This window comes from Haplochromis burtoni, unplaced genomic scaffold (genome assembly GCF_018398535.1).
Source record: "Haplochromis burtoni strain Fernald_Lab_line unplaced genomic scaffold, NCSU_Asbu1 Contig_17, whole genome shotgun sequence".
In the NCBI taxonomy this organism is placed as follows: Eukaryota; Metazoa; Chordata; class Actinopteri; order Cichliformes; family Cichlidae; genus Haplochromis; species Haplochromis burtoni.
This window is the reverse complement of record NW_024582378.1, coordinates 1,322,968-1,344,273: the sequence shown is the minus strand read 5'-3', so window position 1 is coordinate 1,344,273 and position 21,306 is coordinate 1,322,968. Positions and strand designations below refer to the sequence as shown.

Here is a 21,306-nt window from a genome sequence, read left to right as displayed (position 1 = left end):
CTTAGCTGAGAATTGCAGAGACTCTTGCTCCCGTGTGAAGAAACAGTGGCAAAGACTTTCCCCCTCTTACACAGACATCTTCGTGCTTTTCACTTGAGCAATAAAACCCATTTTGGGAAATGTATTTGGACGTATCAGAAGTGTTTTGCCAGGCTTGGCTAATATGCAGTTTTGTAATATAATGGGACCAAAGATACTTATTAGTTCTCTGCAGCTGCCCTCACATGGTGCCCTTGCTAACAATGCTGGGTTCAGTTTAAAAAATCTAGCATAGAAATGGTTTTGTTGTCTATGTTGCGTGTTAAACCTGCATCAAACTGGCGACATTTTGTTCAAAAATCAAACTAGTACCTCCTGACTGCTGTCCACTCATTGGACATTTTATAAAGTGCACCTCAGTTGTCCTGGATTAGACTCCTGTTTTTTAAATTCTTCATGGTGTAGATGATCCACATTGACATGATAGCACCACACAGTTGCCGTAGTTGTTTGCTGCACATCCATGATGTGACTCTCCTATTTCACCATATCCCAAAGATGCTTGACTGACAGCGTTTGATTGAGATCTGGTGACTGTGGAGGCTATTTGTATGGAAGCTCGTTTCCGCCATTTCAAAAAAATAAATAAATAAATAAAAAATATCCATAACTCAATTTTTCGAGTTATTTTCTCAAAGTTTTGACTTATTAACTCAAAATTTGGAGAAAATTTTCGAGTTAGTGCTGCCAATCAGTAATCTACGTGAATTACGTCATTTCCTTGTTGCCCGGAAGCTGAAGCCCTCAGCTACAAATGCTACAGCTAAGCTACCAGTATTACGGCCAGTCATGAATGCACAAATTGCTGAGTATTTTCAGCGTGGCTTCACAACTGATGAAATCCTTTTGTTATTAGCTGAATCACATGGCGTTACAATCAGCAAACGTACTCTCGAAAGCGCCAATTTGTTGCGATCCAGTTTTGAGCGTGCATTCCTCTGCGCCATATCCTTCTGGGTAAAAAGAAAATGACGTCATTCACGTAGATTACTAATTGGCAGAGCTAACTCAAAATTTCGAGTCACTGTTCTCAAAATTTCGAGTTAATAAGTCGAAATTTCGAGAAAATAACTTGAAAGTTCAAGTTATGGATACTTTTTTTTTTTGGCGTAAGCAGGCTTCCATATATTTGAATACAGTGAATTCACTGAAATGTCCAAGAAATTAGTTTGAGATGATGTGAACTTTGTGACATGGCTGGTGACAGCCATCAGAAGACGGACAGATTGTGGTCATAAAGACATGAACATGGTCGGCAACAATATTTAGAAAGGCTGTGCTGTTTAAAAGATGCTAGATTGGCACTAAAGGGTCCAAAGTGTGGCAAGAAAATATGCCTCAGAGCATTATGCCAACATCACCAGCCTGAACTGTTGATACAAGGCAGAACAGATCCATGGTTTCGTGTTGCCTATGCCAAATTCTGACCCTGCCATCTGAACGTCGCAGATGGCAAGGTCTGAAAGTTGACTTTTATCAGACCAGGAAATGCTTTTCTAATCGTCTGTTGTCCAATTTTGTTGAGTCTTGTGAATCGTAGCCTCAGTTTCCTGCTCTTAGCTGACAGGAGTGGCACCTGCTGTAGTTTTCTGCTGCTGTACCCCGGCTTCAAGGTTCAAAGCGTTGTGCATTCAGAGATGCTCTTTAGAATACCTCGGTTGTAACTACTAGCTATTTAAATTACTGTTGCATTCCTATCAGCTTGAAGCAGTCTCGCTATTCTCCTCTGAGCTTTGGTGAAAATGAAAGTATTGTCACCCAGAGAACTGCTGTTCACTGAATATTTTCTCTTTTTTAGACCATTCTCTGCAAACACCAGAGACGGTTGGGTGGAAAATCCCAACAGATAAACAGCCCTTAAATCACCTTTCTTCCCTTTTCTGATGCTCGGTTTGAACTTCAGCAGGTTATGTTGTGCATGTCTTCATGTCTAAATGCAGTAAGTTGATGATATTTACAAGTAAACTTAATATCACCAGACTGGATGCATAAATAAGGAAAATGGTAAGAGCTAGGTGTTAGTCAGTAGCACATAATCCAGGCTCCTACTGAGCTACTGAATTAAGCTGCTGGTAATGGGAATACTCAAATGGTTTTGGTATTATATTCAGACCTTAAATAAGAGTGTGTACTATCTTGTTTTTTCAGATCAGTTAATATGTACCTAAAACACAGATTTTAAAATTGAGCACAGTCCTGTTGCCATGCCAGTTTAATTGGACTGCATGTGGACATGCTGACTTGTACAAGTGTGTTGGTATTTTGTTTGTTTTTGTAAGCTCTGAATTAGAAATGATCCAGGAAATTGCGTATACCACAAGACCAACAACACCAAACATCTGCAGCGAGGGTCATTTTTCAGCCAGCCTCCAATTAGGATGAATTTTTCAGTGAAATGGAAAAGACTTGGCATTGTTTACTTCAGCATCATTGTGGCATTTCTTCTTTTTTTTGTGGGGGATTTTTTACTTTTTTTAAATCACAGCTTAAAGTTGTTATAGGATTTGGGGATTTGTAGATAACTGTTAATTAGTGTTGCATAACATACAAAAGAAGGTAGAAGAATTTCACTCGGCAGGAGTGAAACACCTTTTTAGATTAGCTTCTAATAAATTAACCACAATAAACCAGCAGTAAAGCAAAACTCTAACAACCCTAGAAATGCACTTGAGAAGTCGAGTTCGGTGACTCAAATTAGTAGAGGTGACACCGAGCACGCCTTTCTCTCAAAGCAGCGTAAGTCTCAGACACAACTGCAGACCTTGATACAATTTAAAGAGGTGAAACCTCTGTAAGGCTGTAGAACTAGATGAAGAGTTGAAGTAAAGTTGGGAATTTTACTGTGAACTCTGGGAATTCCTTCCCCTTTGAGAATCTGCCGTTTTTGGCTCATCTGAGGTTGCGGCTTGATTTTAAACCTAACAGTAAAGCAGTTTAAAAATGCACAATGACTCTGCACTGTGTGATAACTCGTGTCTGTACCTGTTTGGGAGCAGCGAGTGTCTGGATTCCTGTTGCCTTGGCCACCATGGTGTGGCTGTTGCCGGGGCTGGGCTGCAGTGACAGGGTCAGGCCTGAAATGGCGTGAACACGCAGCTCTGTGATGGAAACCTTGTCATCTGTGACCGAGAATGCCGCCTCTCCTAATACTGCATCCACTGCCAGAGGAGACTCCACCTGCAGAGAAAAAGATGTGCTTTTATTGCATCCCCACATGACACAGGGACATCGTTTAAGTCCAGAATAGACAACAGCTTTATTGTCTCTCTGAAGCTCATAAAGCCCATGACAAGCCACTTTTGGATTAAAGTGCTCTGTGCTGTTGTTTGTTCCAGTGCATCTACTTTCTTCTGTGTCAATGCCTCGCTGTCTATCACAGTGAGAAAACAAACCTAAAAAAAAAGGCACACTCGAGACAGAATCTATCATCAACCAGACACAAGGTACAATTCGAAGACGCAACCGCACGCTATCAAAGTCACTGTTAGCAGAAAACACTTCTGCCCATCTAAGTGTCATCAAATGAAATGCCAAAACCATTTAAAGATTCTGTCCTGCCTCTGCGGGTAATCCTGTGCTTTTGACGGTGCCTCTGCACCCAGTAGTTTAAGCACTTTTAAAATATCATCATTTCACTTTGCAATTGCAACCAGAGGTCACGAGGGACGGGAACAAAGTAAAGAGCCATTCAGTGAAGCAGTGGCCTTGTCCTTAGAGTCAGACGGGGAAATCTTTTCCTCTCAAGCATTTTATAACTCCAGCCAGAGTCAAAAGGCATGTGAAGCTAGACCTGAGATGAGTTTGGTGCTCCGACGAGCTTTTCCAATCACCATCAAGTGCAACCTTGAAACAGCAAGTCAGCTATGCCCATCGATACAAACGTCATGCTGCTAAAACAAAAGTCAAAGCTCAAAGTTTGGCTCATTTGTAGGTTAAAGTGAGACACACATTAAAAAATGTGTTACCACGCAACACTTTTTGGTTGTTGTTGTTTTTTAATGTGCAAAATTGTACCTTTCTTGCTAAAACCTGTCATTATTTTCCATTTTTATAACAGGATTATTTCATATTCACCAAATAAAATGCAAAAAAAAGAATCTTTTTGATTCACTGATTTATTAGGTGATAAAAGAACAATGACTGTAATTTGCTAACAGAACAAAGCAATAACTTTAAGACTTCATATTTAGATAAATGCCTATTTTTTTTTAACATATATAAACATATAATCCCAGAAAGCTTCTAATAGAAAGACACTCTTGTTCGTAATCACAGGTAATCAGCTGGGGATATTTCAGGGTGATATCGCTTAATTAAAAATGCTGCCCTGTAGTGCACGACATTAATCTGGATTCAAATAAATCCATCAAAATATTATTATTTGATATAAATAAAACGGCTCTTCACTGTTTGGTCGCCTTTGGCTCACATCGAAGTGCTGCATAATTTGGAGCAATAATTTGTTATGTAATTTGTCGTATGAAGGCTTGAGCCAAGTCATCAGTGGAAGCAGATGCATCTGCAGGTGTCTGGTTTTATTAATTTGGGTTCGATTCTTTATGAGTTCTGTTGAGCTTAAAAGGAAAACTCCCATAATAGAAGCAAATTAAAAAGGTATTTATTAGCTGTTCCAAACTATTATTGCTATTTATTATCTTAAATAAACGCTATTCACATTCCCCAACTTCATGTTATCACCTCCAATGACACCTTCACTTTTATTTTCTTAGTCAGGGCACTGTTACAACGTAGCGGGCCGGGCTAATTCGATGTGATGTCAAACTTTGCGTCGCCTTAATACAGTAATGATACAGTGTTCTTTGCTAATGTCCTTTTAACCTACGGAGGTTAATGGCTGGCATCAGTTACATGCTGCTCCGAGAGCTGCTCTGCGTTTGAATGTGCTTCCCATATACACACAGTTTTCCCTCTATGGCGCATTCATATCACAGTAAAGTATTATAAAGTTACTAAAGTACTGTTGAATATTTTATAAAGAAACGAAAGTAATCTTTCATACCGGTAAATGCATACGGGCTAAAAATACGAGGGGGGGAAAAATCTTCTACGCAGCTATTAAATTCTGCAGTCAAATTCCACTTCCATATCCATATCCATATTGTTCGCCTGTGATGGATTAATGCGCCAGAAAAGAGAGTTATGGTTTGCTGGGCACCCAGAAACATGCACACATGCAGCCACAAATACACCAATGTGCAGAACCCTAAGGCGTGATAGTAGATGGATGAATTAAAAGAAAAGAAGAAGAAAAAACTTTTTTTTCTGGAGGAAAACTCAGTTGCATGATGGATCACTCTCTTTTTGGGAACAACAACAAAAACATTTGCATTTAGCTCGACTTGTCAAACTTTTCATTTCCACTTTTCATTTCTTCTTCATTCGGTTTAAGAGGAGAGTAAATACAGGTGAAGGCCTGAAGTTGTTTGATGAATGCCGACAGAGCTGAAGGATGTGTCCTGAGCGAAAAGAAGTCACTTTCTGCGTAAAAACATGTCTAATCATAAATCCTGCTGAGGTCAGACAGAGTGCGACTCTGCCAGGGAAATCTGTTTACTTACAATTGATTTTCTGCTATTTCACGTTCCAGTCAGCTGTGGCTGATATTTTCAATGGCCAATTATAGTGACTAAAAAGAAACGCTAACACTGCTTAAAATCAATATTGGCAACTATGCTCCCAAAAATCCCCCACAATTCAAATAGATCACACTGTACATCGATTGTTTAAAATAAAGAATTGTAATGGCAAAAAAGGTAATCTCGTTCACGGTTATGATCCATGCTGGAAATGTATATTATGTGGCCATTTATTCCTCAGCTGTCATTTACTCAGCTTAAGAAAAATAAATCACTTGGAGCTATAAATCAGCTGCTGAAGCTGAAGTTTGGTATGAAGACTTGAACCTCCCACGGTTTAAGCTATTTTTGTTGCTTTATCTGGCACACATACACCCTGACAATAATCTCATAAACCCCTTTTTCTGCATTCTATACTGCCTACAGATTCTTTACCATCAATCTAATTCAGCTATCAAATCTTTTAACTTTTCAACTAAATCAAAAACACAGGAATATATTGGAAATATGAAATAATAAAGGGAAAAAACCTACACTCAAACAGACAGGATCATAATTTTGCACATAAACAAAACAAAAAGTGAAATAAGATAAAATAAGATAAACGAAACCCCAGAGAATAAATATGAGCACAGAAAGAGTTGATTCATCCTTTTTCTTATGTGCATGTTTAAACTGTGGACATCTGCTCATGACTAGACTACTAGCACTTGTTCTTATGTATGATTACTGTCACAGTGCCCGCTGAGAATTCTTGCATATGTGATAATGAGATTTATGGAGCAGGCTCTTTGACTGGGGGCCAGAGAGGCACTGGTGAGAGCTGATTTATTGGTATAGTTAGTAACAGTCATCTACTCGAGGATGCATATCTAAGACACTGTCTATGGCACGATTACTCCTTTTTACTGTACATGAATCCTCCATTCTCCATCATTGCATGATGGCACCGGTGCATATTCACCAGGAGGTAATGTACAGATCACAGATTTTTGGAAAATAAATAAATATGTCGGAGTGGATGGGAAAGACGGGGATTTCTGAAGCCCTTGAGCCAAACTTGGACTTGTGGATGGATGTTTTTCCGAAGGTAATGAGGATCCCATATATATCATTTATAGTCAACTTCGGACCGCAGGAACTTCTCCGTAGTTCTAGTAGCTGTGGGAGGTAGAATATTCCCTTTTCCTGCACTGCAGGGGCTTGGTACCATTACAACTCATTTATTAGGATATTTTTTTAACCTTCTATTATAGAGCAGCCATTCTACCCCGAACCAAGACAATGAGAACTTTGGAGTGATGCAGGTGTGCTATGATTGGCTCAGATGTATTCAATTCAGTCTTATTTATATAAGTTTGTAAGTGAAAAGCTAAACGATCAGCTAAATGATATCCTATGAGGAAGCTCTTGGTGATACCTGTAAGGAAGATCTCCCTTTTGACAGGAAGAGACCTCTATCAGACACAGGCTGACTTTGGGGTGCAGGTGGTTGAAGGTTTAGGGGAAAGAGAAGGGAAAAGAAGAGCACAGAGACCACAAAACAACAAACAGGACAAAACACAAGCTGCATGAGAGTTAACGTTAATCTCGGGAAGTTAATAACATGCAGAAAGAACAAAACAAAACAAAAGAAAAAGCATCAGGTGTGGAAAGAGCGGGGTAAAGAAGTGCTCAATGCATCATCTTAAGTCCCCAAGCAACCTGAGCCTACAGCAGCATAGCAAAGGCTTACGGGTCATCCTGATCCAGCCCTGACTATACTTTTAAAACTTTAGTAGAGTGGGTATAGGAAGCCTTGTAGCTGGAGAATTGAAGGCTCAACCTCTATTGTACTTTTAGAAAGTCTAGGAGCCACAAATAAGCCTGCGCTTCCACAGCCAGATGACGGCAACACCTGCAAATAACGTCCAGGCGTGTTCATCACTACATAACGAGCGACACACACGCCGTTCTTCTCGTTTCATTAGATTGTTTATATTCTTTGTCAAGTATTGTGTGTCAAAAACTTTCCCCATCTAGGGAAATAAGTTCAAGCTATAAAGGATGTGGTGGGTGGCAGACGCACGTTACTCACAGTATGTGTTTCTATATAAAAAATAAATAAAAGTATATTTAAGTTTAAGTAGGTTTACAGTCTTACCGCTGATCAAAAACATCATAAACCCAGAGGTTTTAGTTCTCCAGCATCAAATACGCCCTGATTTGTATTCTGTTGACGTCTGTTGTGTTCAGTTACGGCACACGGAGAGGATTCTGCTCTTAACTTTATTATGTGCAAAAATGAAACGCACTTGTTGTTTGAGAGCGGTTTAGTCAACAACATCTAAGTGTTTGTATTTAGTTATGAATGAATTTTTATCGTCTGAAGCTGAAAATAGCTCAATTGCAGGAGAGGATGGTTTTTGGTACTCAAGTTAATTGAATCTGTCAGCTTTAAATCTATAAATAATTGGCATAAACACGAGCAGCAGATTCTTCTGTCTAGTCTTTTAAAAAATCATATTACCAGAATCCCAAGTGTCCCAGGAAAAAAGACGTCTGTAATGTGTCTCAAAATAATTATCCAGAATGTCAAATGAGGAAAACTGAGGACATCTCTAGTCAGGTTTATTATTTATTCCAGGGACAATGATGCAATCTGGTGATTTCAAAATAATGAGGGTGAGAACAGCTGAGAACTTTTGGTACTTCGTGAGGAAAATGAAGCTTCTGCTTTTGACACATTAAAAATGAAAACCCAGGAGAAAGATTTGTCCCTGGCTGTTAGCCGTTTCTGATGTTTGTCATGTATTCCTGAGTGCATTTGCTTATCAAGTGCAGCAAACTGTCTCTCGTTCTCGTTCAGATTGGCTCATTTTCCTTTACCGCAGTTACTGATTTCCCATGTTTCCAACGCTGGCTGTGGAAAAGCCCCACAGAAGGCTCTGCTACATGTTACATTCGATGTGTGTGTAAACACAGAAAGAGCGCTGCTGATTGTGAAAACAAGGAGGAAAAAAAAAGCTTGTTTACTGGTAGTGAAGTTCACTAGTTTGGTTTGTTGTCGTGATAACATTTTCTAATTATCACCAGAAGCACATCGAGGAGGCATGAATAGAAATCATGATCCCCCACCAATCAACAGCTGAACGAGGGAACATGTAACACATTTTATTTTTTATGTATCAAATTTTATACAGAGTAGCAAAAAAGTCTTTACCCATTTGACATACTGGTAACATTTACATGTTTCAGATCATCAGATTTTAATATTTGACAAATGTAACCCGAGTTAATAGAAAATGCAGTTTTTAAAATGCTAATTTCATTTCTTAAGGAAAACAAGCTATTTAATATAAGAAAGTAACTGCCCTCTACACCTAATAACTGGTTGTGCCAACCTTGGCAGCAAGAACAGCAATGAAACATTTAAACTGCAATCACTCGTCTCTGCAGAATTTCTTTAATTCAGCCACATTGGAGGGTTTTGAAGAATGAACAGCCTGTTTGAGGTCACGCCAACGCTTTTCAATCTGTCAAATCGTAGTCAAAGTCCAGACTTTGACTACGCTACCCTAAAAGCTTCATTTTGTTTTGGTGAAACATTCAGAGCTGGACTTGTTTGTGTGTTTCGGATCATTGTCCTGCTCCATATTTCAAGTAAGCTTGAGCTTCAGGATATGAACTGATGGCTGGAAATTCTCATTCAGGACGTTTTGATAGAAAGCAGAATTCATGGTAATTAAGCCAAAAATCAGAATCAGTGTTTATTCTTCCAAAAAGTTCAGCTTTTGTCTTGTCAGTCTTTTTGGACAAATGTCAGTCAAGCCTTTCTATTTGTTCACCTGGGAACTCTTCCATGGATGCCAGAACCTTGATCGAGGAAAGATAGGATGTTTCAAAAAATTTGGTCAACCACAATTAATTCATAATTCAACGAAAGGGGTAATTACCTGCCAGGAGGTTTGGATAGCTTTCTTTCTTCTTTGTTTCTCCCCCCCCCCCCCCCCCCTTTTTTTTTTTTTTTTTTTTTTTTTTCCCCCCCCCCCCCCCCCTTTTTTTTTTTTTTTACCTTATATGATGAACTCATCACTCCAAACTGTGGTTTTTCTTTCCTTGGATTATCTTTGACTAATATTAACATTTGTTCTACAGTTTAAAACATGTAAAGAAATCGGGAAGGGAGGAAATGCTTTCTCATGACCCTGTACATGTAGTTCTTGGTGACCATTGAAATAAATGTTCATTTTTGCCATTCATTAACACTACAGTGAGACTATAGAACACAGTTTCAGGCCGACCGCCTAAAAAATGACTGCGAGGGTGTGCAGCGAACTTGTGAGCTGGTCTTTGAAAAGGTTGCTTTGAAGACAGGAACCAGGTGTGGGAACACTGCACAATGCAACTTTGGTGCATCACGACAGCAATAAAATGGCAGTGAGATAGACTTTGTCTGCTATCAGTTTAAGGACTGACTAAGGTCGACTTACATGCAATCTGTTTGTGATCACAAATCTGTGACCATCTGCATACACTGAAAACTCACCTTAATTACTTACGGTGCTGTTGCGGCCCTATTTTTACTCCAGCATAAGCGAGCCATTGAAGGCTTAAAATAACTGCCTGATTTGTGGCAAGGACTTGGTAGCACTAAACTAAAAAAAATAAATAAAAGCCAAAAATTGCAGCCTAAAAGGCACAGCAGTAACAACTTTAACCGTAATTTATTCAGTTGTTTTAACGTGATGATAGGATTAAAGGAAGAGTTGGGACTATGTTTACTGGTTTTAAAATTTTCCATAAATCAAGCGTGAGTTCCTGACTCCAGACTAAGATAACAGAACAACCAACCTCCCCTAAACCCAAGGCTAAAAATATTTCCGATCTCCCAGTGATTTGTCAGAACACATTTGGCAGAATATGAACCGGATACAGTGTGGCGATAACCTGAGTCGCTAGTGTAGCTCAGGGGTGGGTAAGATCTTTTTTTTTTTCCCTTCAGAAGGTCATACTGACTTAAAGTAAGTGAAGGGAACACAGTGGACCAGTGAAATGAAACATGACTCACACAGAGCTGAGCTGTGCTAAACTGGCAAACAATTTGCTTTACAATAGACAATCCGCAAGTCCTGAAGGCCTTCGATGATAACTTTGTTTAAAAATGTCGACTTTTTATGATCTGTAACAGGTTATAGTTGATGCGCCCCAAGACGTTAAACACCCTGTGCTGGAATCTTTTTAAATAGCGCTGTAGACCCACTGAGGTTGCTCGTGCCAATATAAACTCAATATACACATAACTGTAAAGCTCCTTTTCCACCCCTCTCTGTAATAGTCGTGACTTTAAGCACCCACCATCAAGCCAAGGCAGGCAGCAATCATTTTAAATACTCTACATATGGTATGTCCTTGCCATTGTGATCAATTCTTTATATGCTTCCACAACAGAGTGAATATTTTATCCACAATTTGCATCTCCTGCCGTGGTTCATATAAAATCTAACCGATCAGGAACAAAAAAAAAAAAAAGAGCCTGAGAAACTGCAGAAAATGCCAATCCTTTTCACCTCGAGAATACTTTCTCCCTTGCTGACAGTGGGCGATAATTATTGTATGAAAAGCCAGAACCTCCCACCAGAAAGTAAACAGAGCTATTTTGACTATATTTAACAAGCAGGGACAAGCATTGATTCATAGCTGCGCCGAGAAATGAATGATGATGTCTTTCATCTGCGTTTTTCTCTGCCATAGAGGACAGGTCAGCTGTGGTTATGCAGCTCATTCTGGCCCAGCTCCCAGCTGAATTTGTCATCGGTGCTGCAGGCAGGGGAAGTGAAGCAGGAAAGCAGTCACACTTTACATGTTCTTAAACTGGAAGCTGCTCTGTCGATCTGCGAGGCTTTACACTGTTTCGCTGATGCTTAGAGCAAACAGAAGATCAATGGTGAGCCCAAGCAGCAAAATGACGCTGACCGGCAGTGACTCTTCACCAAAAAAAAACAAAAAAACATACTAGTGCATATTACTTGCATCCCACCATCTTGTCCTTAATACACCTCTGCACTTTTCTCCTCAAATCATGTGCTCAATAAATCATACTTTGGGATGTAGGATGCTACATAATATCCAGTGGGATATTTATTCATGCTAGGTGTAGTTTTTATGGGTATCCCAGTGTCAGCTGCAGCACAGACACATCTGAAAACAAGTCACCTTTCAGGCAATAAAGCATCCTCCCACCCCTCCAGAAAACTACACATCAGTCTGGAGAGAAAAGGGACCTTGAGAAAGGATTATCAATAGGCTTTTTTTTGTGAAGTGAAAGCTAAATCCTGTTTCATCAAAGGTTTCGATGCAGGGATCTGCAAGGCAATTTAAACCTCCTGGACTTTCATTATCCTTTATTACCCCAGAAGAAACCCTCGCTGGCTGAAAGTCAGAGTTGCACTGTAGAAGTACGTCTGAATCATGCAGGCTGAGCTGCAGTAGGAGCATGCCGCTACCACTAATTGAGACACTATATGCACACAGTATGCATAAAAATAATTTCTGAGACTAGTGGGGAATCTTATCAAACAGAATGTGACATTATACTATGAACCCGCATACTGAAAGCGCTTTACATTTTCTAAAAGTCAAACAGCTTTTCTTTTTTTTCTCTCTTGCTGCCACTTGGGACCTCCAAAGAGTGAGGATGTAGTTTTATCTTTGTTTTTATAGAATATACAGAGAGCTCCAACCAGCTGGAAATTCACTGGTACTGTAAATAGAAAAAGTGAAAAAAAAAAAAGTAGTATTATTTATTATTTTTCTGCAGCAAATAGATTTTCTATTTTGGAGAAGTAAACACTGCATAATTAATACACTTCAGCACATTCACAGTTCACCTCGAACCCAGTTGTTGTACCTAGCTGTTGTAGAACACATGCGAGGCGGCGATGGTTAAAAACATCACATAACTCGAATCACGAAAACTTCTGATGCGATTTAATATTTAGAGCGCGCAATAAGCTGAAGCCAGGTTTTTAGTTTTTGTGGACTCGCACGACAGGTCAATTTAGTCTGGCTGCACTCTGACTTCTCCCAGCTCTCGCCTTCATCTCGCAGACATGATGGGCATTTTTCATTATGCCTTCCATCGGGGTAATTAACACCGACGAGCGGCGAGATGTTTTTCCCTCTTTATGCTTGTTTGCACAAAACATAAAGCGTTTCTCTTCCAAGAGGATGAACTGATGAAATACAAATGTAATACCTCTTGAAGCGCTGTGGAAAAAAGTTAAACACGACCTCTCTGCTTGCAACTTTCACTGTCATGTAAACTTTCGGGCAATTACACAGCTTCCCACACTCTCAGTAAGTGGGTACAACAGCTGCGGAATAAACCTCTGCTCCTCCTCGTCCTCCTCCTGCGAGGCAAGGGTTCCCTCGGCGGCTACAGAGCTTCGCAGCAGAGCGGTCTGCCCAGTGTCCCTGATAGTCACACAAGTAAAATTACCTTCTCGGGGGGCATCTTCAATTTTATTGGACGGATTAAAGCACACAGATAAGAGATGGGAGGGGGAAATGACACATGACAAATGTCCTAAGTCATAAGACGTTGCTCTTGTGCATCTCACGTCTCGGGATTGATGCTGGGACTAATAATACATTTCCGTATAATCACGCCCTCGTGTATGCATTTTCAGTTTGTAAGCAGGTTTGCTTTCATGTGATACGGATGCCGATATTCCTGCATATTTCAGCAGTTCTTGAACCGTCGAACACTTTAATGCATGTTTGATCCTTTCCCCTGTGGAGCTCCGCTAAATTATTTACATCCGTCTACTTTTCACTAAAGATGTGATTGCATTTGAAGACTGTGATAAACACAGAAAGATGAATTAATTGTATAGATCTGTGCAACTCCAGCTGGATTCTTTGACAATGAATGCCACCATTTGCCCAGCAAATCCATTTAATATGTCTGTGAAACTTTTCACATTGTTAAGGTGCGCTAATATTTATATATTTTAAATACTGATTAAAATTCCTGTAGATTAGACTCAATTTTATTTCCAGTTTGCCGTCTGTCGCCGGGTGATTGCGTGTTTGCACATATTAAATGAATAATGCGGATCTGAGGACGAACGCTGAATACTGTCCAAGTCTGGCTTTTGACTTTAGGAAGCAGCTATTGTTCAGTAATCCTCTGGATTAAACCCCCTCCCCAACGGCTCCCAACAGGTTTAGCGGATATTCATTGAAAGTCATCGTTTTGATTGTTGATCTCGGAACGTAAAGATAACATTTACACAAAAAACAGCATCTGTTACATTTATGGTTGAACCTCTTGAAGGGCAGGTTTTTTTTCCTTGTCCCTGTCCTAGCAGAGACCTGTCAGATGTAACACAGAAGGGCTTAATTCATGCAATAATCAGCAACTGCCAGCACAAAAAGCCTGAAATCAAATGACTGTCTGAAATACTGCACTAAATGGTGAAGAGCTGTTTCCTCTCTTTATTCCTATTCATGAGCTGGTGAACAATTTGAATCAGCCTCATAAGGCTCAAAGATAATTTGAGCCTCTGACAGACTGAAAAATTCAGCAAGAGGACCATTGTTGAGATATATGCAGTTCATTTTCAGAAAGTCTTCTTAGTAAAACATGCTCTGATCTCTAAACTTCTTTGTAGTTTCAGTTTTGTAAGCCGTCGGTCTGTCTTACTGAACAGCTGGTGCCCAGACATCTAATCTCTGTTTCCTCCAAGTTGCTTTAACGTTGCACTTTTCCATTAAGTTGCCTTCCACTTTGCAGTTGTTCATTAACACCTACAGGGACTGAGCTGCAGGGGCAGAAGGCGGACTCTCGAAGCAGCTGGAGTTTTAATTTTGTCTGAGTGCTTACTGATCATTTGACTTAATAATAATATTGATGAAGAGCTAACGTCCCGCTTGGAGCTTAAACTTACAGCAAAGTAAATGGGGAATAACGTCCACCCTGGTGATGTCAGAGGAGCGGCTCTAAATGTCTAAACCGGTCTTTCCCATTAGTCTTGTTGGCTTTGAAATGGTTGCTTGGAAAACAGGGACCAGGTTGCCTTTAAATCAACTTTGGTGCATCAATATGGCGAGAAAATGGAATCCGTTTGCTACTACTTCGTGAGTAAATGGGGTCAAGTCAGAATTGACTGTGATAAATTGCAGAAAATCGCTAATTTCTTGTCATCTACATGCACAGAAATGATCAGTGCTCATTGTTTATAAGGCACAGACCTTTTAACTGTTCCTGGATCAGATCTGTGCCTGCATTCCTATTCTGCCTGCTGATCTGAGGTCAATTAAAAATGTGCCGACATTCAAAACGATTCATAAAATCCTCCACAAACGTGACGTCGTCACTACAGGACGGCAGTTTAACTGCAAAATGATATAGATCAGGGTTAGGCAACTCCAGGCCTCGAGTGCCGGTGTCCTGCAGGTTTTAGATGTGTCCTTCATCCAACACAGCTGATTCAAATTATGAAAGGTCCACCTCCACATGTCTTTAACTTCTTCAGAGGCCTGGTAATGACCTAATCATGTGATTCAGCTGTGTTGTCTCACGGTGATATCTAAAACCTGCAGGACACCTGCACTCGAGGCCTGGAGTTACCCACCCCTGATATAGACATTGGGCAACCTTGCTTTTATATGAGAATATAACCAGATGGGTCAAGATCTCGATTGCAGAGCAATGTGTTGCTCATCAAACCGACTCAGACTAACTTCAACATGCTGGCATTCTGTCTACATGTATAAATTAAACAGCAAACATGCATTAGTCTAAGGAGTTTGGGAAAAAAAGCGTCTAGATTTCTTTACGTTCCGAGATGCTTCTTCAGTTCTAAGAGCAATGGGCGGGGCATCCCAGATTTTTTAAGCCCTGTGGGAGTGTCCCAAAGAGGGCCGTGGACCTCTTACTGTTCTTCTGCCTAATCACACGTGCCAAGGTGCGAAAATGGGTGTGGGTCACAATTAAGTAAACCTAGCCCCACGCTATCATGTGATTTACTAAGCCTGCATTAGAACACTATCGTTCGGTGGCTGGTTGCCTCCCACCAGTTGGCAACCACTGTGAAGTGGTTACCTTCTAGTTGGAAGAAGGTTGCTGTCCTATTTTTATTTGCTAGTGTGACAGAACCCTGGGAAAACAACGCCTTGATTTGTCTCCATGATTCCTGGATGAATGATCACGGAATCTGGTGCCGACATGGCGGTGCCACTGTTTTTTTTCCAGCGGCGACACAAACCTGACTTCTTAAAAATGTGTTAGAAATACCTGCAAACAGCATTTCCATTGGTGTCAGTAGTATTTAGTGTATACTGATGATCACAAAATACTGCCATGTGTGCTTTAAGTGCAGCTTTAGAGCTGCCAGCAAAGCTCTGACGTCTTGTTGACTTCTGGACATTTGCTGAATGATACCATCCTGGATTCAGTACTATTCTTTTTAAAACTTTCAAAATGAATGATGGCACGGTCTCTTAAAACTTAATTTATTTATTTAGTACAATTGCTTTGAGTCAATGTGGCAAGTTACATCTGGTGGTAAATTGATATATAATTATTCATACCCATCAACAGATTACAAATGATCTACTGCTCATTTAAAATGATGGAATGGCAACTCATATCTTCTCTCCCTATTTCACCACCATCAGATGCATCCATCAGGCAACTATTCTTTCCCCTGACAGGCGGAAACTGTGATCTTTCATGGTGAGCAAAACTCTCACCAACCGTTACTTCTCTCTGTCCCCATAAATGACCAGCGAAGCAATCGTAAATCACAGCCCAGGAGTAATAACTTGTGCCGCTTTCTTTATAAGGACTTCTGAACCTGTCTCGGTTGACGCATTTACATGCACTTTATGTCAAGCAGCTCTTTTGCTTGAGAGAAGCGGACATCAACAGCATCATACGCTTACAGACAGACTGATGGGCTTTTGTTTCACAATCGACAACAAGTGAAAAGGAAAAAGGGTAAAAAGTGGCACGATTGTGAAAGGGCTGGAGGCTATAAACTTCAAGGATAAATCTTGTTTATGACAACCTCAGCGTTATGTTCCATGTTATTAAACTGCAGTCAAATTTATTGCTGAGATTTAGGGAACACGGCATGATGAAAAAGAAGCAATCAAACCGACAAACAAGGGTTTTGAGGGAAGAAGTGAAAACAAAGATGAGCTGCGAAATTACCCCCGAATTGTATGCAGCAACCCACCATCACCGCTTATCGTCTGTCTTCTGGGTGTAACTATCAACCACAGCTTCTTTAGTTGTGCATGCACTGAGTTTACCTTAATAATGCGGGATTATTACAGGCATTACTGGTCTGTTTTTCCTGTTCTGATTTGGTTGGCACTGTGCAATGTTAGTAGATTAACCAGCAACGATGGCCTCAGCTATGGACATGAGGCCTAGCATTATCCTTTAGTCAAAGTGCTAAGAGTCTTCAAAAGAACCGCCCTTCTGCTCGCTGGCGTAAGAGTACTGTAAAGAGTAATGTGCTTTGTTCCTCATCTTTTAAGCTAATGCATGCATCATCTGTCATTTACAAGGCTCCTAACTGTTCCCTGTTGATTAATGTGAATCTCTGGGTGTCTAAAGGAGTTTACCTTCAGCACAGTGGATCCCAGCTCCAGGCCCACCAGGACCGTCCTGTCCACCAACTCCGCAATCCTGGGATCAGCCACCTTCAGGGAGTCCTGCACCAGGTCTGTGACATCCACCTGCCAGTCGGGTCCCAGCATGGTGATAACCTGGTCAGTGCCCTCTGTGGAGGTGGTGTGGAACTGTGTGAGCACCTTGACCAGGGCCCGCTGGTACTGCAGGGTGCAGCCTCGACTCACCCGGCGATCGTCGTCTTCGTCGTCCGCGTCGCTGTCTCTAGTGCTCCTTGGAAAGAGAGGAACAAGTACAGGGTTAAACTAAAGCTGTATCGGACTGAGCAGTAGGGCTAAGAATCCAGAACACGGGACATTAGGGGGGTATAAAGTATGAACTGAGTATGAGTATTGTCAGTCTGAGTCTTCAAACCTTCCCCACTCTTTATTCAGATCCCCATCATTTGTTACGGCAGAAACAACCGTTTTTCCTGCGGTCCACAGATTAAACAAAAAAGTACAAAGAAAAATAACCCACACAATAGAAATCAAGCGGTTCGAATGACACCACAAACAATCACACACAAAAATTACAAATACACTGAATTTGTAAATGGCATGAAAGCAATATTTAAGCCCCTATAGACTATCAATCAAGTGTACCTTCACAGGATTCCCTTTCTAAAAAAGGAAGCTGCAAACTTATTTATCAACGTTCACAGCACACAATTTATTGCTAATTGCACTAAACTCAGATTTTTGCTTTTACGCTTAATATCGTGCCCGTTATTTCTGCCTGGAGGAGACACCGCAGCACATCCAAGGAAGCGTCACACATTTATTGATTCATGTCAATTTATTTGGAATTCCACAGGAAACTTGGAGATAACCTAGAACCTCCAACTAAAACAAGTCACGCAACACCAACGGTAATGAAACGTCTTGCAACTCTTCAGTTTTTGGTATCAGGTTCTTTTCTACCGTTGCTTCTGTGGCAGGACTTCCACATCGCCGAAGAATCAAGAGAACGGAGGGACGACAACATTAACTTTGGACCCTTTTCTAAAAAGGCCATTTACTTTTCTGAACATAATGAGCACTTGGATGGAAGTCTGGCTTGGAAAGTCTTAACAGTGGTCCATTTTCATTTTGATGTTTCGAATTGGTTTGATTGTTTTTCAGTGTATTTGTGTCGATATGCTTCAATTTTGAGTTGAATAAATCTTTTTAAAGGAAACTGTTATAATTTCAGGACCATGGACAGCGCACAAGGTTTTCATTTCACTCATTATTGACGCCTGTTTGAATTATAATGACTCTGTCTGCCATACTGCCTCCGTAATGTCGAACCTATATTTATATGCTTTTTCAATTACAATGAACGAGCTACACCTGCCCTATTAGTTGAATATCGTGTCTTAGTTTGAGACCTTGGCTCTTTTGTAAATCACCCGCTCACATGCTATTTTGCACGTTTTGTAAATCCAGACCTATCTGTCACTCTAGTGTCACTTTTCAACATGCAGGTTAGTCTGCAGAGTTCAGTCTGTTCTTCCTTGACTTCAGTAATTCAGGTTGAAGTGTCAAAATTTAGGCTAAGGTGGAATATGAGCATCGGTGGTTGCCTGTCTCTACCTGTTAGCCCTGTGACAGATTGGTGGCCTGTGCAGGTTGTGCCCAGCCTCTAACGGCTACGACAGGCTCCAGACCCTGAACTGAATAAATGAAAGAAGATGGATGGGTGGATGGATGGAGCCCTTTTCACATTGGGAGTAAGAAAGGGCAGAAGTTTAAGGTAGTTGTGGAGTTTGAGAATGTTATGGAAGCCCGGTACCCTTGTTCTGGCCAAATAAGCTGCCAAAAAGATGAAGAGCATCAGAAAAAAACAAAACAAAACACGAGACTAAACCATCACCAATCATAACTTGTCACTTCTTCAAACTGAGCATCGGCTCACTGCTAAGTTACGCTCAGTCCTGTGTCATGATGCTATGTCTCAATTTCTGCCTTTTGTTCTTAAGGGGTCTGCTCGTCTCATAATTTGACACAACTCCGATGACAAACTCAGCAGCACTCCGTACAAATCCATCACATTATCTGTTCTGATGCAGTGGCGATGAGTAAAAAGTCCTCGGAGCCAGCAGGGAAGGAATGATAAGCACCACGGAGCAGAGTTTTGGACCGATGCCCTTTTTATTTCACAGGAGCCCTGGGCAGTGAGGTTAAGCATGCCAGGTGCATCCCCCACTGAGTGCAATCTGCTCTACAACAAGATGTATGAGTTACCCAACTTCCCACAGCAGGCTTGACAATCTGCCAGTTTACGCTTAAAAAGCACTCCTCTGCTTAATCTTTGCTTCGCCTTAACTATCTGAAGATTTAAGATTCAGGAGAGGCTTTGGCCCGTCAGCCAATGACAAAGTATATAACCTGTCCATTAATTTAAGGAATGGGTTTGATTATCAGGCTAAGCGCTTCTATCCAGAGGTCTCATAAACACTTTGAATCGACTACTTTAACATCAAAATGCATTATATTGTACCGTAACACATCTACCTCAAGACCTGTCCCACCTGCTGGGTGTGATTATTCATTCATCTCAACGCGCTTCCTCTCCACAGCCCATCACTTCAGCACTGGCAGGTTATATGATGTTTAGAAACAAAAGGGCCCCCCATTAGGCTCTCATGGGTCATTGGACATGTCTGCATGAAGTTGTTCATCCAAGCAACTATAACTTCACCTCATGAACTTCTCTTACTTTGATTAAGCTTGGGTCATGGATTTATCACTTTAGTGACTATGGTCGGTTGAATTTATGGCTTTGAAATGAATGAAAATAATAGGCGCTATCACAGTTAATGTGCCCGAGCAGCTATGAATTCTTGTACTTCACAGGTAAAAGCGACAGAGATTTCTGGAGAATGATAACATTAGTATATGTAAAACTATATGTGTACTCTCCAGGGAATTACAAAAACAGTTTAGTTTAGTGTAATAATTTAAAGCTTAAACTATTACAAACTGCAATAATCTGGTTTCACTGTAGCCATTTCAGACTGAGCCAACTTTGTTCTGATTGGCTGGCACCCTCCTGGCGTGGGCTTGAAATGACCATATTAAGGACATCCTTCTCTGACTAACGTCATCCAAGAATAGAAAAAGCATTTGAAAACAGCTTGAGTTTCTGCCATGTTTTCTATAAGCATCCATCAGTACATCATTAGAACAGTATGTCTACGCTCACCGGCTCATCACGTGCACGTTTTCAAAGGCTTGCTAATGTAAACATCTAATCATCCAAGCAAGTTAGAACAACTTCATGCCTTTAGGCATGTAGACATTGTCAAGATGACCTGTTGAAGTTCCAACTGTGAATCAGAACGGGGAAGAAAGGTGTGCATGATGTGCTGGTCTGAGTATTTCAGAAACTGATAATCTGTGGAGATTGTCTCACCTAACCATCTCTAGGGTTTACTGAGAATAGTTTGACAAACAGAAACTATCCAATGAGAAGCAGTTCTTTGGTCTTCCTGATGTTGGAGGAGATTGGCAGAAGAGGATTTCTGAATACACAACATTACGAACCTTCAAGCAGATGGGCTAAAGCACACAACAGAAGATTGGAAAAATGTTGTCTGGTCTGACGACTCGATTTCAGCCAAAATCTCACAGACCATTTTAAGCGTCATGAAGAATTATTATAAATAATCGTGAAAAATGTAATTACTCTCTAAATTTACCCAAAACATTTTTGGGACAAGGTTTCATTATCAGTTGATTTCTGCGAACTTCCCAGAAATGGAAGTAGAAATAGAAAAATCCTTTATAAAACATCTTCTGTGGCTCAGAAGGAGCCTAAGAAAACAAGCACTGAAGGTGTTCTCTTCATTAATGACATAGTCAGCAAAGTAAATGGACTTTACGAGACGGAAGAAGGTTCTAACAAAAGGATGCTAATGGGTTACGAAAAATCCTGTGCTTTTGGAGATCGACTCATACAATCCACACAAGGTCCAAATGTGTCAGCCTTTGCTTTGCCAGTTTTAAATATTCCTTT

At 40.6% G+C, this 21,306-nt stretch overlaps 1 protein-coding gene across 2 annotated transcripts in view; it reads right to left on the bottom strand.

The window, feature by feature from the left end:
* The window catches only part of tmem132e (transmembrane protein 132E), a 410,466-nt gene that overhangs the window by 9,376 nt on the left and 379,784 nt on the right, over positions 1–21,306 (bottom strand). For both annotated transcript variants that reach the window (XM_005916013.3, XM_005916012.3), the window contains exons 7-8: positions 17,259–17,538; positions 3,022–3,216 (exon numbers count right to left, since the gene is read on the bottom strand). In XM_005916013.3, the coding sequence (XP_005916075.1) occupies positions 3,022–3,216; positions 17,259–17,538 (475 nt within the window). The remainder of the gene's footprint in view (positions 1–3,021; positions 3,217–17,258; positions 17,539–21,306) is intronic.